At 36.8% G+C, this 14,054-nt stretch overlaps 3 protein-coding genes across 4 annotated transcripts; 1 reads left to right on the top strand and 2 right to left on the bottom strand.

Annotated features, from left to right (window-relative positions):
* The first annotated feature begins 37 nt into the window (after nt 1–37).
* Nucleotides 38–2,760, top strand: chrm5b (cholinergic receptor, muscarinic 5b). The gene has a single exon (XM_073856070.1). It carries the CDS (start codon nt 319–321, stop codon nt 1,903–1,905), a length of 1,587 nt encoding a protein of 528 aa, XP_073712171.1. The 5' UTR covers nt 38–318; the 3' UTR covers nt 1,906–2,760.
* A 971-nt stretch (nt 2,761–3,731) lies between these two features.
* emc7b (ER membrane protein complex subunit 7b) lies at nt 3,732–6,429 on the bottom strand. Its single transcript, XM_055186665.2, has 5 exons — nt 6,055–6,429; nt 5,522–5,641; nt 5,304–5,442; nt 4,898–4,978; nt 3,732–4,808 (listed from the first exon to the last, which is right to left on the bottom strand). Exons 1-5 carry the CDS (start codon nt 6,282–6,284, stop codon nt 4,662–4,664), a joined length of 717 nt encoding a protein of 238 aa, XP_055042640.1. The 5' UTR covers nt 6,285–6,429; the 3' UTR covers nt 3,732–4,661.
* Nucleotides 6,430–7,105: 676 nt separating this feature from the next.
* On the bottom strand, nt 7,106–12,564 carry katnbl1 (katanin p80 subunit B-like 1). Of its 2 annotated transcripts, none has more exons than XM_055186675.2 (10): nt 12,367–12,564; nt 11,394–11,521; nt 11,246–11,283; nt 9,030–9,306; nt 8,784–8,899; nt 8,348–8,398; nt 8,170–8,259; nt 7,978–8,082; nt 7,785–7,878; nt 7,106–7,677 (listed from the first exon to the last, which is right to left on the bottom strand). In XM_055186675.2, exons 2-10 carry the CDS (start codon nt 11,508–11,510, stop codon nt 7,645–7,647), a joined length of 921 nt encoding a protein of 306 aa, XP_055042650.1. In that variant the 5' UTR covers nt 11,511–11,521; nt 12,367–12,564; the 3' UTR covers nt 7,106–7,644. The 2 variants fall into 2 exon arrangements, with proteins under 2 accessions (XP_055042650.1, XP_055042651.1); XM_055186676.2 differs by lacking the exon at nt 12,367–12,564 and adding an exon at nt 11,932–12,232.
* Between the last annotated feature and the right edge of the window lie 1,490 nt (nt 12,565–14,054).

Below are 14,054 nucleotides of genomic sequence, written 5' to 3'. Positions count from 1 at the left end.
TTGATCAGATCTGAAAGTTATCATCATAACACCCCAGACTTCATTTAAGTTTATTTTAACTTTTGCAAAGTAGAGGGACACCATTTGCCAATGCAAATAATAGGAATGACCCAATTCACATTCACACCCATAAATGTTTGATTAGAGAAACAAGAGATGTTGTGCTAGACTATGATTACCATGGTAAACCTTTGTACGTGTAAAGCCTGATTTAGATGTCCCAGACACAGAAACATTAATTTACATACGGTTTACTTTTTTTGTTCTGTATAAAGTTTCAATCTTATTCTGTATTTTCAGAGTATCGTCCAGCTGATCATGAAGAATCCAGTGAAACGTTCATCCAGGGTTTGCTACTACTGGCTTTACGCTGAAAGAATGGACATGGATGATATTGTAAATTCAACTGCAGGTGGAAATGTTTCGGCTATCCTGCCTGCCCCATACAGCCTGCTGGAGGTCATAACTATTGGAACTGTATCAGCTGTAGTCAGCCTCATCACAATAGTGGGGAACGTCCTGGTGATGCTTTCTTTCAAGGTGAACAGCCAACTTAAGACGGTTAACAACTATTACTTACTCAGTTTAGCTTTCGCAGACCTCATTATTGGTGTGTTCTCCATGAACCTGTACACGTCCTACATTCTCATGGGATATTGGTCTTTAGGGCATGTAGCATGTGATCTGTGGTTGGCTATTGACTATGTTGCAAGTAATGCATCGGTGATGAACTTGCTGGTCATCAGCTTTGACAGGTACTTCTCAATTACAAGACCACTTACCTATAGGGCTAAACGGACGCCGAAACGTGCAGGTATTATGATTGGCTTGGCATGGTTAATATCATTTATATTATGGGCTCCGCCCATTCTGTGCTGGCAGTATTTTGTCGGTGAGAGGACAGTTCCTCATGACCAATGCCAGATACAGTTCTTCTCAGAACCAATAATTACGTTTGGGACGGCCATAGCAGCTTTCTACATACCAGTTTCCATCATGACAATGTTATATTGTCGAATCTACAAAGAAACAGAGAAACGCACAAAGAATTTGTCTGAACTGCAAGGATACCCCTCTTTGGACAGCAATGAAGGTCCTAGGGAAAGAAAGCCAATATTAAGATGCTTCAGCTTTAAAAACAAGAGAGATGGGACTCAAGCGTCATGGTCTTCATCAAACCAGAGTTATGTTACTAGGACAACAATGCAGTCTGTGGATCTCTGGACAAAGTCAGACCAGGTCACCAACCTGAATAGTTATGCATCATCAGAGGACGAGGAACGTTCCATCTCGGAAGCAACCCCACGGGAATCTTTCAAGAACCAGGAAAGGACAGAAAATAAAAATGGACAGCTTGACTCTTATGAAGAAAATAAATATCTAAGTGATCTTGCGAAACAATGCTCACAGGCAAATAACAAAAAATGTATGTCATACAAGTTTAAGCCCATTCTTAGCAACATTACCACTTTTCAAGGCACCAGTGAAGCTGAGAAAACAAACGCAGATCACGTTCACACATTAGAGTCGCAGGTTTCTCCATCAGCGTCCACTTCCACCAAACCCGAAGATCCAAGCTTGAAGATCCAGATGACGAAACGGAAAAGAATGGTCCTTATCAAAGAGAAAAAGGCAGCACAGACTCTCAGTGCAATTCTCCTTGCATTCATTATCACATGGACCCCATACAACATCATGGTACTCGTCTCTACATTCTGCTCTGACTGCATCCCTGTCTCCCTCTGGCATCTGGGATACTGGCTCTGTTATGTCAATAGCACAGTCAACCCAATGTGCTATGCATTATGCAACAAGACCTTCCAGAAGACCTTTAGGATGCTAGTGCTCTGCAAGTGGAAGAACAGAGGAAAGGAAAAACTAGACTGGGGTGGTCAAAGCCATTAAATTCAAAAATAGGACAGCTGTAATGGCTGAATGGGACTTAACACAAGTGTTATTTCAAAGTGGAATTAATATTAACACTCTTGGAAAAAAGTACAAAACTGTTATTGGGATGGTAGCAGCTGTACCCTTTCAAAAAGTATACCAGGTACATTTTAGTACCTCAAAGCTACATATTAGGACCTTTTTAAAGGATTTACTGTCCCAGTGACAGCTTTTGTAAAAAAATTCTGACGGTGTATAATATTTTGTTATTCATGCATATTATTGCTGTCCATATTCCAAGCCATGCTTGTTTTCCTAGGTACAATGTACATATTGTTCATGTTGCCTGATTAAATTTTTTTTTATAATTTCCTAAAAATAATTTGAACAGATGAATCTGAAGCCTTTATTTTAAATATTGTGACATGTCATAAATTAGGGAGGTGTGGAAAATAAAAAGATGGGCTTTAAAGTTTTAAACTTTATAGTTTATTACATTGGTAACTGTTTTGCCTATGTTTAAATATGATGCAATGATATTACAACACTGCATGTATAGAAACATACTGAAGTTTCTACCATTTAAGATCTCTCAGTGTTTAATCGTATTGGTTTACTAGTATTTATCATCATAACATCTTAATAATAAACATCGTAATAAATGTAAAGGCTTTCGATTGTACTAAGTGTAATATCCATGAGATGGCAGAGATCCTCAGATTAAACCATGTGTGGTGGAAGCACATATTTCATATGATTTCTCATTTTAATTTGCACAATAGTATGAAAGTAATTACACCAGTTCTGTGGTGCTACAAATTATAGCAAAATCTGACTAAAAGGGACACTCCCCCTTTTTTAAAAATATGCTTATTTTCCAGCTCCCTTAGAGTTTAACATTTTGGAATCCATTCAGCTGATCTTCGGGTCTGGCGGTACCACTTTTAGGATAGCTTAGCTCAATACATTGAACTTGACAAGACCACTAAGCATCACGTTCAAAAATAACCAAAGTGTTTCGATATTTTTCCTATTTAAAACTTGACTCTTCTGTAGTTACATCGTATACTAAGACCGACTTAAAATTTTAAGTTGCGATTTTCTAGGCTGATGTGGCTAGGAACTATACTCTCATTCCGGCGTAATAATCAAGGACTTTGAGGCTGTAACATGACTGCAGGAAGTGCATTGATATTACGCAGCACCTGAAAATAGTCCCTTTGGTAACTTTCAATAGCAGGGGACTCTTTTCGGGCACTGCGTAATATCATTGCGCCTCCTACAGCCATGGTAAAAATATCGAAACTCTATGATTATTTTTTGAGCGCGATGCTAATAGTCTAATCAGATTCAATGGATTACGCTAAGCTATGCTAAAAGTGCTACTGCCAGACCCAGAGATCGGCTGAATAAATTCCAAAACTGTAAAAATCAAATGTTTAAGGGAAGCTGGAAAATGAGCCTAAGGGGAGTGCCCCTTTAATTAATTATATTAACCTTTTACAGATGTAGCAACACTTTATAGACGTATGTTTATGGATATTGCCTGCCTGTTTATCACTTAAATCAGAAAGTCTCTACTATGTGTTGTTAAAATGTGTCATTTATATTGATGTGTATAAACTGAAAGTATCACAAATTAAACATCAAAATAGTCTTTGGCAGTGGTTCCACTTTACTCAGATTTCTACTACTGTTAAATCACTCCAATGTCTCCTGTGAAACCAAGTCCACTGTATACTATATATACTACTTTATTATATTTGTCTTAATAAATGTTTATCTCTATACCATCTTACAACACAAGCATGATGCTAAGAAAAACAGACAAAGACGACATTAACCATATTTCCCACCACAATTTATTCCCATTCAGTTAAATAAAGATTATACTTCATAGCTTAAATCTTATGCATTTATCTTCATTCACAGTCTTGTACAAACTCAACATGATATAGTAAATATTTTTAACCTAGAAGCTTTGTTTCAAGTAATTGTGAAACAGAATTGGGGTCAATGTCACCTTGAGTTAGACTGACAATGCACATGGCTTCATAGTGAAGATGGCCCCTCATTATATCTTTAATATCTATTCAGACCCTTAAAGCTCTAGAGAGCTTGATTTGTAAAATCCAGAATGCCTGTGACAAACTGAACAAAAACTACACATATTGCAAGTATTGCATCGAACCACAGCGATCTACTTTAAAAAGCCAAACAATTCATATATATATATTTTTATTATTTTCTAGCACATTTTTGCTTATATTTAAGTGGAGGTGAAATTGCATTGACCTCAATTCTGAGAAGGAATCATATATTTGTTTGATGACTCACAGCAGCAGTAAAAGCATAGACTACCATCATAATGTTAACTGCATTATAGGATATTGAAATGTTTCAGAAAACTGAAAATCTCTAACAGTCCCCACTTGGAAAGGAAATCTTGACCAATCAGGGGTAACAGATCAGTAATGTTAATTCCCCACTCATTCTACATAAGTTAAAACAACCAGTTCTATTTAAAAAAATCATGAATTCATGCTTTCTAACTGTACTTATCTATTAACCATTATTTAAACACGGTGTATTGTTTCCAGGGTGTCATAATAAGCAAAAAGATCCACATGAGACAATAAGCATGAAAAAAAGGGGTCAGTGCAAACACAGTTCTGCTTTGTCGAGTGTTTCAGTTGAAAAGAAACTGTTCATGTAAAAAAAGAAAACCGGTAAAACAGTGTTTAAGAAAACCGACAGATCCTCAATACATAGCACTACCTCCTTTTTGGTGCAACACTTCTGCTACCTTTACTACCTCCCGCTGATTTACTGGAGCCCTTGGAGAACAATTTAGTCATGAATTCAGAAACATCAGGCAATTCTGGGTTAGGATTCAACATATTCATAGACTGCTCCATTTCCTGGAGAAGCAAAGCATACAAAATTACATACAATTACGTAAATACGTAAATATATAATTGGATAATATGATCTGTTGTGTTTGTTTTACCTTTCTCATTTCAGGATCATTAGTATTTACCACCTTCGGTAGCAGGACGATGATTAGTAAGGGAAGAACCATCATCATGACCTAAGGACAAGGCCACAACAGCTATTCAATACCATTTTAACACATATGATAACATAAATAATTCTTATGCATAGCATTTTGTGACATACATGATGCAATCATGAACGTGCAACCATGTGACTATAGGAAAAAAAAAATTCTCTACGCCAAATGGTTATTTGATAATAACCTTATTGAAATTATTAGGGTTAATGTCATGTATTTGTCATAAACACAAATAGTACCATGTATATGTAAAAGAATAACCTCGACTAGAAAAAAATAAAAAGTTTGAACAATTCATTTACATAAACACAAATATTTTTGATGCCTGACATAATCCTACCATTGGGTTCATGAGAAAATCGGTCCACCCCCAGGTCTCTCTTTTCATGAAGTATGAGTGTGGACCATTTGATCTGATCTGAAGAGGATATGGCTGTCGAATAACTTCAGACGTTTTGATGTAATTCACCAAGCGTGCCCTATGGATCATCATAAACAATGAAAAATTTGAAAATAATGATCTTTTTTTGTAGAAAAGGTCTTTGGAACATTGGTTACCTTATTTTTCCTTTAGACGTAATATCTACTCGAACAGGTTCAAATCTGAAGGATGGTGATATGATTTCAACCACATATGAACCAGAGGGCACATCGTTCACAGCAAAGCTCCCATCAGTCCTGGGGGAAAATTTGATGGTTAATTGTGTCATCTTTGCATCAGCTAAATGTTATGACCTTAAACCTATATGTATGTAATATGTACATAATTTATGTAAATAAAATACTGCATTATTATGAACTGTTGAATAACAGTAGAAACCATCACAGAAGTTCTAACAGATGTAATGGTTATAACTGGATTGCATAGGTTTTAATAGAAATTATAATGGTTTCTGTGGGTCTCCATTGGTGACGTAATGGTAGGACGTTATCTGGCAGATGGGATTAACATAACGGATTCTGTTACGGTTTAATAATGGTAAGTTGCTGGTATTTAATAACAGTATCCTTCAGCAGAGTTATAATACTATTAAGATCAAGCACTGATACCTAGCATTGCTGCCACGAAATTAAGATGCTATAAAAATTACCTCAGAAAGCCAACATATTCCTCTCCCTCCACCATGACTCGGGCTGTGGAGATCCAGTCCTGAGTTTTGATTCCGGGAACGACCGCCCGTCCTTCGATTTTGAAACGATCTCCATTAGACGACTGAGAAGCTACTACAGGCCCTGGATCCGAATCAGAAAAACACCACGACACCGCAAACACAACCTGTAACGCCACATATACATCTAATATACTATTGATGTACTGCATTGTGGTGTGCCACAAGATATATATTTGCCTATAAGTTGCACTAAATATGACTAAACGTCGATCTTCACCATAAAAATACAATCCTGACGAGTAAAAGAAAACCGGAAGTCAACGATAGCAACCGGAAATACATCTGAAGATGCACATGACGTGACTTTCTATGGGCGGGTTTTTGTAATCTTATAATGTGAAAAAACGGCTAAAGCTGAGCCAACCTGTGAACAATAAAACTACATTAATTTAAACAACATTTAAACAACAAATATATATATATACACACTATATTCTATATACTTGTTTATTAAAATGTATAAATTTTCCCCTGGCATAAATTACTTTCCCCGTCACATATTTATATGTGGTCTTTTTAATTTGTCTTATTTTTTGTTTGTTCTTCATGTTTGTACGACTTTTATTAACATAAAAAATACATCTAAAAATGTGTAGTGATGACATCATTGGGCGTGCTTCCATTTTTGCGGAGCTGCGCAAACCGTTTGGCTTATGATGTCAAAGTACAGCGAGAACAAAAAGTTTCGTATGTTTTCAAATCGCCCTCGCGGTACTTTGATGCTATGCAACGCCGCGTTAAATCTAACATACCTACTAAATATCTGCCTTAATTCTAAACAAAATATGTTCCTCTCTGAGAATCTGAAATACTTTTACATTCATTTAATTTTTGGTTTTAATCCAATAACTTTTCCTTAATACTAAGCTATGAGGTGCTTAATAAGTTAACAGAAAAAATATTAAATTATAATGTGCACACTTGTGTATATGTAGACAGAGATAAATCTAAACTTTTGAAAAGACAGACGCAGATTTTGTAAATTTATTTGAAAGTTGATTAAAAGTAAATTGACTATGTACACATTACACTCAAACATCGCATTCATGATCAAGCAATGGACAACACAATACTAATAACTTAAAACTCCTGCAATTCGAGTGCACGACTGACAAAACATGCGATAAAGGAACACATACACAATCACATCCACAAGCAGATCCACACCATGACACCACAAGTGCAACGGCTAAAAGTTTTGCTTGGCACTTCAGTGAGTTGCCTGATTCCAGAGTCTCATGGAGTTGGTTATGTGCTCCTAAACGAGTCCACTTCAATGTGAAGTAGTGATTCCGTGTCTGCAGGAAGACTTCCTCCTCCAGGGCTAAGATCAGGAGTGTCTGAATTGCTCAGTTCATCTATCCTAATTCAGGCCTACAACACAGCCAATTGCGTTTCAGATCCACTAGACAAGCTGGTCAACAGAACAGCTTAACAGAATGCACCAAAAGTTGCAGAATGCAGCAAAAGTTTATAGTGGTTATCTCCTTAATGTGCAACGCTGATACATCAGCGCATTTGTGTTAGGAATGACTCTATGATCTAGGAAGGAAAAGCAAAAGATGACAAAAAAGATATATATTAAACAGTGTTAGTCTGAATTTTGTAAACAGTTGCAATAGCCAAAAACATAAAAAAAATAATCCCACCTTTGCCGTTTCTCCTACAGTTCCTGGTACTGAGCTTAGCTGACTCTTCCCCTCCCACAGTTCAAACAGCAATGTCTTCACTGCCTGAACATTCCTGTTGGATGCAAACATTACCAATTATATTTTCTAACAAGCATTTATGAAATACAATGTGTATACGCAGTTGTTTATATTCATTCATAAAATTAAGCACCTGTCACTTAAACGGCCATCGTGCATGTTTTTGTTGTTTGCCGAGAGCTCAGGCCACCATTTTTTAATGACAGATTGAACCCAGTGTAAAGCTACGATGAGGTGTCTGGAAAAGATGATACACACACACACAAACGTTTTAAAATAAACATAAAATCATTATTGCAAAAGAAACACTGGACAATCTACTTACTCTTCATATTTAGAGTTAAGAATCATTTTGACTAGTGGTAAAAGATCAACACAACAGCCAATAGAAATGCACGGCTTCTCTTCCTGAAGACTGTAAAGCAAAATAAAGTATAAACAACATGTAAAACAGTTTATGATGAATCATTTATGATAGTATATAAAATTATGTTTAACAGTACCTTTTAGTAAGTATGGGCAAACAGTCAACAAGCACACCCGTGTCCTGTATTCTGGAAAAAAAAATTTGTTACCACAGTACTCCACCAACAATCAATATCAAATAAATTTGTTTAATCACACGGTAGATTGGGTGTAACTACATCATTTACTTTAATTATGCTAACATTGCAAGACAAAACTGGGCTAATCAGCAGATACTAACACTTTTTGTTTACTTGCAGTCTACATACTAGCTGACTTACTTTTTAGCTACTTGCAGCATGCCATTTTAATAGGGATGCACCAAATGTATTTGGTCTTTACACTGATTCAGTCGAACACTGGAAAGGCTTTTTTGATATTTTTGCCCAAAATGGTTTGGTTGCCGAACAAGGCATAGAGTCATATACATACATAAATTCTAAATGCAGGTGTATTAATTTTCATTCTTCTAACCTGTTCAAGTATGCCACTAGTTCACTTGCGTTTTTTCGCCAAAGCGTCAAAGCAACATTAAGCCTGAGATTCCTTCCAAAGAGCACATGAGTCATTGCTTCATGGTCCTTTGATAACTGTTAAAGACATTTAACAAGACTAAGTTAGTGTGGATAATAAAGCAACATTGGGTTTAATTTAGGCTAGAGACAGAAGGTACATCCATTAATTGGTCCCTTTGGTTGAGCGTCACTTCAAGTAACCCACCTCAGTGAAACAGTCACTGTACTTGGAGCCAGCTCCTGCCATCTTTGAGGTCTCTGTTGAGTTCACAGTGAACCCACAGTTGTCACTGTAAAGAATTGCCTGCACGTCACTAGAGCAGGTCAGTTCATTCTCTTTGTTTGCCATGTCAGACGTCCTGCTTGCCGTGGGTGATCTCCGACATGCTCCTGGTCCCACCCCGCAGTGACGTGTTTTCTTCTTGCTAACCACCACTCGTTTTACTTTGCTGTATTTGTGCACACAACGGCCCACTGGAAATCTGTAAGATGGAGGGTTACAAATGCTGAAGATCAAATAACAAAAATATCTATGAGCAAGCATTACACAAGATCTTTTAAACAAGGCCTGGACGAAATCCGACTATGTAATGTCACTCACTGTCCAGGACCGTGAATGCTATTTGATAAGTTAACTTTAACGGATGGAACCGGATTGGCTGACCCAAACAGACTCACTAAATGGATTGACGATATGACAGGATTACCTCCAGTTAAGTTGCCTGACATTAACACCCATCACATAGAGACATGAGTGCGTGTGAATCCTTAAATGCCTATAACTGTGTACAATTTTCAGATGGTTCATGATGAAATAGAACGGTTTTGACTGAAATTAGGACATATGATGCTGGCCCGAGAATTTTTGGGTGTTTATTGTATCACCTCCCACCTCTACAATGGTTGCATAGGTGCACTGGAACAATCCTTCCTAAAATGCATTAAACTTTCATTTGCAAAGAAGTAAAACTCACCGAGTGGTCAGGGGTGTTCACTGATATGCTCACACAAAAATCGCTGCAAAAGATGCTTTCCCACAGGTTTTATCGTAGTTTTTGACCAACTCCATTGACTTGTATTAGATGTGCTGTGAGGTACGGTATTACTCCTCGCCGGAAACGTTGTTTGTATTCTTGCAATTGGCAAAGGCAGATTATCTGGGCTGGAGTCTCTATTATTCAAGCTCTCAACGGTAGAATGTACGGGTGTGAGACGTTTGGAAAAATAGGTCCACAAGTTTACAACGAATAGTAAAACACCTGTTGGAAAGCATCTTTTGCAGCGATTTTTGTGTGAGCATATCAGTGAACACCCCTGACCACTCCGAGTGACTCGGTGAGTTTTACGTCTTTGTAAACGAAAGTTTAATGCATTTTAGGAAGGATTGTTTCAGTGCACCTATGCAGCCATTGTAGAGGTGGGGGCTGATACAACAGAAACCGAAAATTCTCCGGCCAGCATCATATGTCCAAATTTCAGTCAAAACCGCTCCACCTCATCATAAACAAATCTGAAAACAGGGCTTTAAGTGTAAAATACCAAACTTGTCCTTTAAAGGGATAAGCCAGCCAAATATCAAAATTACCCCTTGATTCACTTACCAATCTGAAATACGTACGTCCATCAACCTTCAGAAAAGCACATTTGTAGTTGTTTTAAACGTCCTTGCTCCTCCAATCTTTATAATGGTAGAAATAATGGTAGAAAACAAGGAACAACTGACTTTAAACAGCAAAAAAAGTGCACTCATCCCTCACAGAGGCAATCCACATGGCTCCAATGTGTTACCGGAAGCTAGTTATAGTTTAATAAGTTTAAAATACGGATACTTTTCTTACAACATCGCATCGAAGACCTTTATTAACTCATTGGAGCCGTGTGGACTACCCTTGTGAAAGATGGATGCACTTTTTTGTTGTTCCCTGATCCCTATTTCTCCCATTATAAGCTTGGAAAAGCAAGGATATTCACCAAACTACTCTGAAAGATGAAAGACATATGCATTTCAAATTGCTTGAGGGCGAGTAAATCATGAGGTAATTTTGATATTTGGCTGGAGTATCGCTTTAGCTGATATGAAGTGTACGTTGCAAACGCAAGCATTTTTGATTATTTTTGTTTTGTTTATTAGCATTTTCTTTGCTCATTTTATAGCTGTCATCGTTTTTTTGCCTGGCAGTGGGAGCAGAGCAGGTATGCCAATTTTTTTTTGAATTGGAATCTGTACTAACACAACAAGATGACATTTGCTTTCCTTGTGTAGCCCACTTTGTGCTGGCTTGTATTGGCAACCTCCATGTTTCCTTTTGTTTTGCCTGCGGCTAACGCCGTGACATAACTGTGACGTCTGCACTAAAAAGGTTTATAGAAAATGCAATAACACCAAATATTGTACTCACATTGATAGACCAAAAAACATACCTCTCTTGATCTGTTTCGTCCTTAAGTAAATAATCCACCTAAACAAATGACAAAAGACAAATATTCCTAAAACATGCACTGAACATAAACAACAAACAATGTGTTTTTAGAAACGCTTCCTCTTATTCTGGACTTCGACCTCACTTACCTCCTTCATATTCTTCTCATCTCCAGAATAAACCATATGTTTGAGAAAATCATGAGGCTGGGCCTGTTTGAGCCTGTGGATTTCTGCATTACTTCCAACATGACTTCCAGTGGCCATAATAGGAGAATCTAAAAAACAATGGCAAACAAACAAAACTTGTTTCTTATGCCGATCCTAAACCAAACCACTATGTTTACATTTTTGATGAATGCAAGTATACCACGACCGGTGTAGCTTAAAATATACACAGATCATTGATAAAGCTAAATCAACTGACACGCATCGATATTTTATAACGTTACTTCAATTCTGGCATAACAGATGTTGCATGCGGTTTTATGAGCAGATCATGTTGTAGAACAATGTCTTAATAAACCGGTGATCTGTCTACAATCAGTGACATTTTAGACATATCCACTACAGTATTTTACACGTTATTCACAAATGTAGACAATTCATACTCGTGTAAATTAAATGGACAAACATGCACACTCCTTAGACACAAAGGAGCTTTGTAATATTCAAATTTAAATCTTACCGTGCAAAACGTTACGCTGCTTCAAAGAAAGACTTAATGAAGTCTTTGTATTTGTATAAAACGAATCAAACAAACAAACACTGCTAATATTATTAATCCAAATGTCCCGATATCTGTCATACGGAGCTATAACGTTAGGCCTCCATTGACGTGACGTTGCTGTTAGTGTTTCGGCTCCGTTAGCATTAGCGAGCTAATAAAGTAAACTACACTTTTGCAAACAATCAATAATTAATCTTTGACTAAATTGCAAAAGCCAAGTCTAGAGATTAGCATGCAGTTCAACTGACCCGTACGTATCAACCCAGGTGATAAAACACATCAGATATCTAGTTGCAAACAAGTTGGGCTAATCACCTGCTAGCAAACAGTCTTAGCACGTACAAAACAACTTATGCCAACGTTGTGGACTTTAAGAATTTCACAAGCACGTACCATAACATTTTGTAAAGTTGTCTACGCATCCTAGGGCACGTTATATATCCAACGGCGAGTTCATGCAAACCAGGAAGACAAAAATTCTGTGGGATTCAGATGTGAGGAAGGACCATTCAAATAAATACAAACTTGAAATGCTGGGACTGTAGGTCGTGTAGGATAATGGATTGGTGAAGCACTAGTGGATTGAGCGACATCTGATGGGGATTTGTGGAACTGCTATGTTTGTCCATCCATAAAGTCCCCATGAAATCAAATGTTTTTGGCTTTTAGCCTAAAGGTTATCTGTGGACTAGTGTTTTTCAAAACATTAACAACATGTGCATTTTTATTTAAATATTTTTTTGTTTACTTTTACGACACCATTCTGTCCTTCAGCTACAGCTAAACTGAAGTTTTTGGCTATTTATATTAGCCTTCCTGTTTTAGTTAAAACTGGGTAAACTAAAGTCCCTTTAAGAAAAGTCACTACGTTTGCCAGCCATATTAGCAACATCTCAAGGTAGTTATTTCAGTCATACAAGACCAACACTGCATCGAAATTTATCTATATACTGTAGTTTAAGTGGAAATGTGTATGCATACAGTATAAATTATGCTTGAATCTTCAATATGCAATTAAAACAGAATGCAAGAAATAGCCAGATTTGACATTTCTATCCCATGAGGCCATGGGAACTTTTAAATAATAAAAGAGAGTAATTCACAAATACTGGGAAACAAAAAAAGTTTGGCAGCTCTTTTCGATTGAAAGTGATATAGAAAAAAAGATATTGATTAATCTTAAACTTTAAATGTTTAACAACACCTGAATTATGTTCGGAGACGCAGTTGTTGTTATGACCTCACAGGTTGACAGACATACAGGTCACTGGCATGGCAGATGCAGAATGTCGAGTATGTTTTCATTGCGCTGACATGCATCTATCCTGCTGCAGAAAAGTTGACAAACATATTGAGCTTATATTTTGGATTTCTTTAAAAAGCATCTTTTCTTCAGTTTCAGTTTTGCACCTTCACAGCATTTTCTGTTTGTGCAGTATATCTAATCTTGCAGTTCCCAATTATGCTGGGTAATTGTTGACTGGTCTTCTTTACTGTCTGGTCCAGCCCATCCGATAAAAAGTTAATGTCAAGCATTTAAAAATAAGCCTTTAGATCAGAAGGTTTGAAGGATAATTAAAACATGTCCTCATTATTGACTGTACTTTACTAGACAGATGAAAGAATTAGAATAGAATATGATTTTTCAGTGATGGCATTCTCTTTGATGCAGGATAGTCTAAAATTGTAATATGTTTTACTTTGTAACTCAGTCATTTTGTAACTTAGTTTCCTGAGTTAAAATTTTACAAACGAAGGTGATCAACAGCATAGAAGTACATTTGCAAACAATGCACAATCATTTTGTCAAATATTGCTCCATAAAACCACATTCTCTATTCTGTTAGGAACTACAATTTTTATAGTAAAACATTAAAGGTGCCAAATAATGCATATATGTTATTGTTCTCTGACCTACATAGATGGTATGTTCTTGCGATACTGTCCTACCCTTCTTATTTTTTTATTTATTGGACAGCTTGTACACCAGTGAACAGTTCACTATAAGCAAAGCAAATGCCTAATATCAAAATAATATTACCCAAGATGCATCACTGCTATTAATGAATGGGGAGACTGCA

Source organism: Misgurnus anguillicaudatus, chromosome 18, assembly GCF_027580225.2.
Source record: "Misgurnus anguillicaudatus chromosome 18, ASM2758022v2, whole genome shotgun sequence".
NCBI classification, from domain to species: domain Eukaryota; kingdom Metazoa; phylum Chordata; class Actinopteri; order Cypriniformes; family Cobitidae; genus Misgurnus; species Misgurnus anguillicaudatus.
This window is presented reverse-complemented; position numbering and strand designations above follow the sequence as displayed.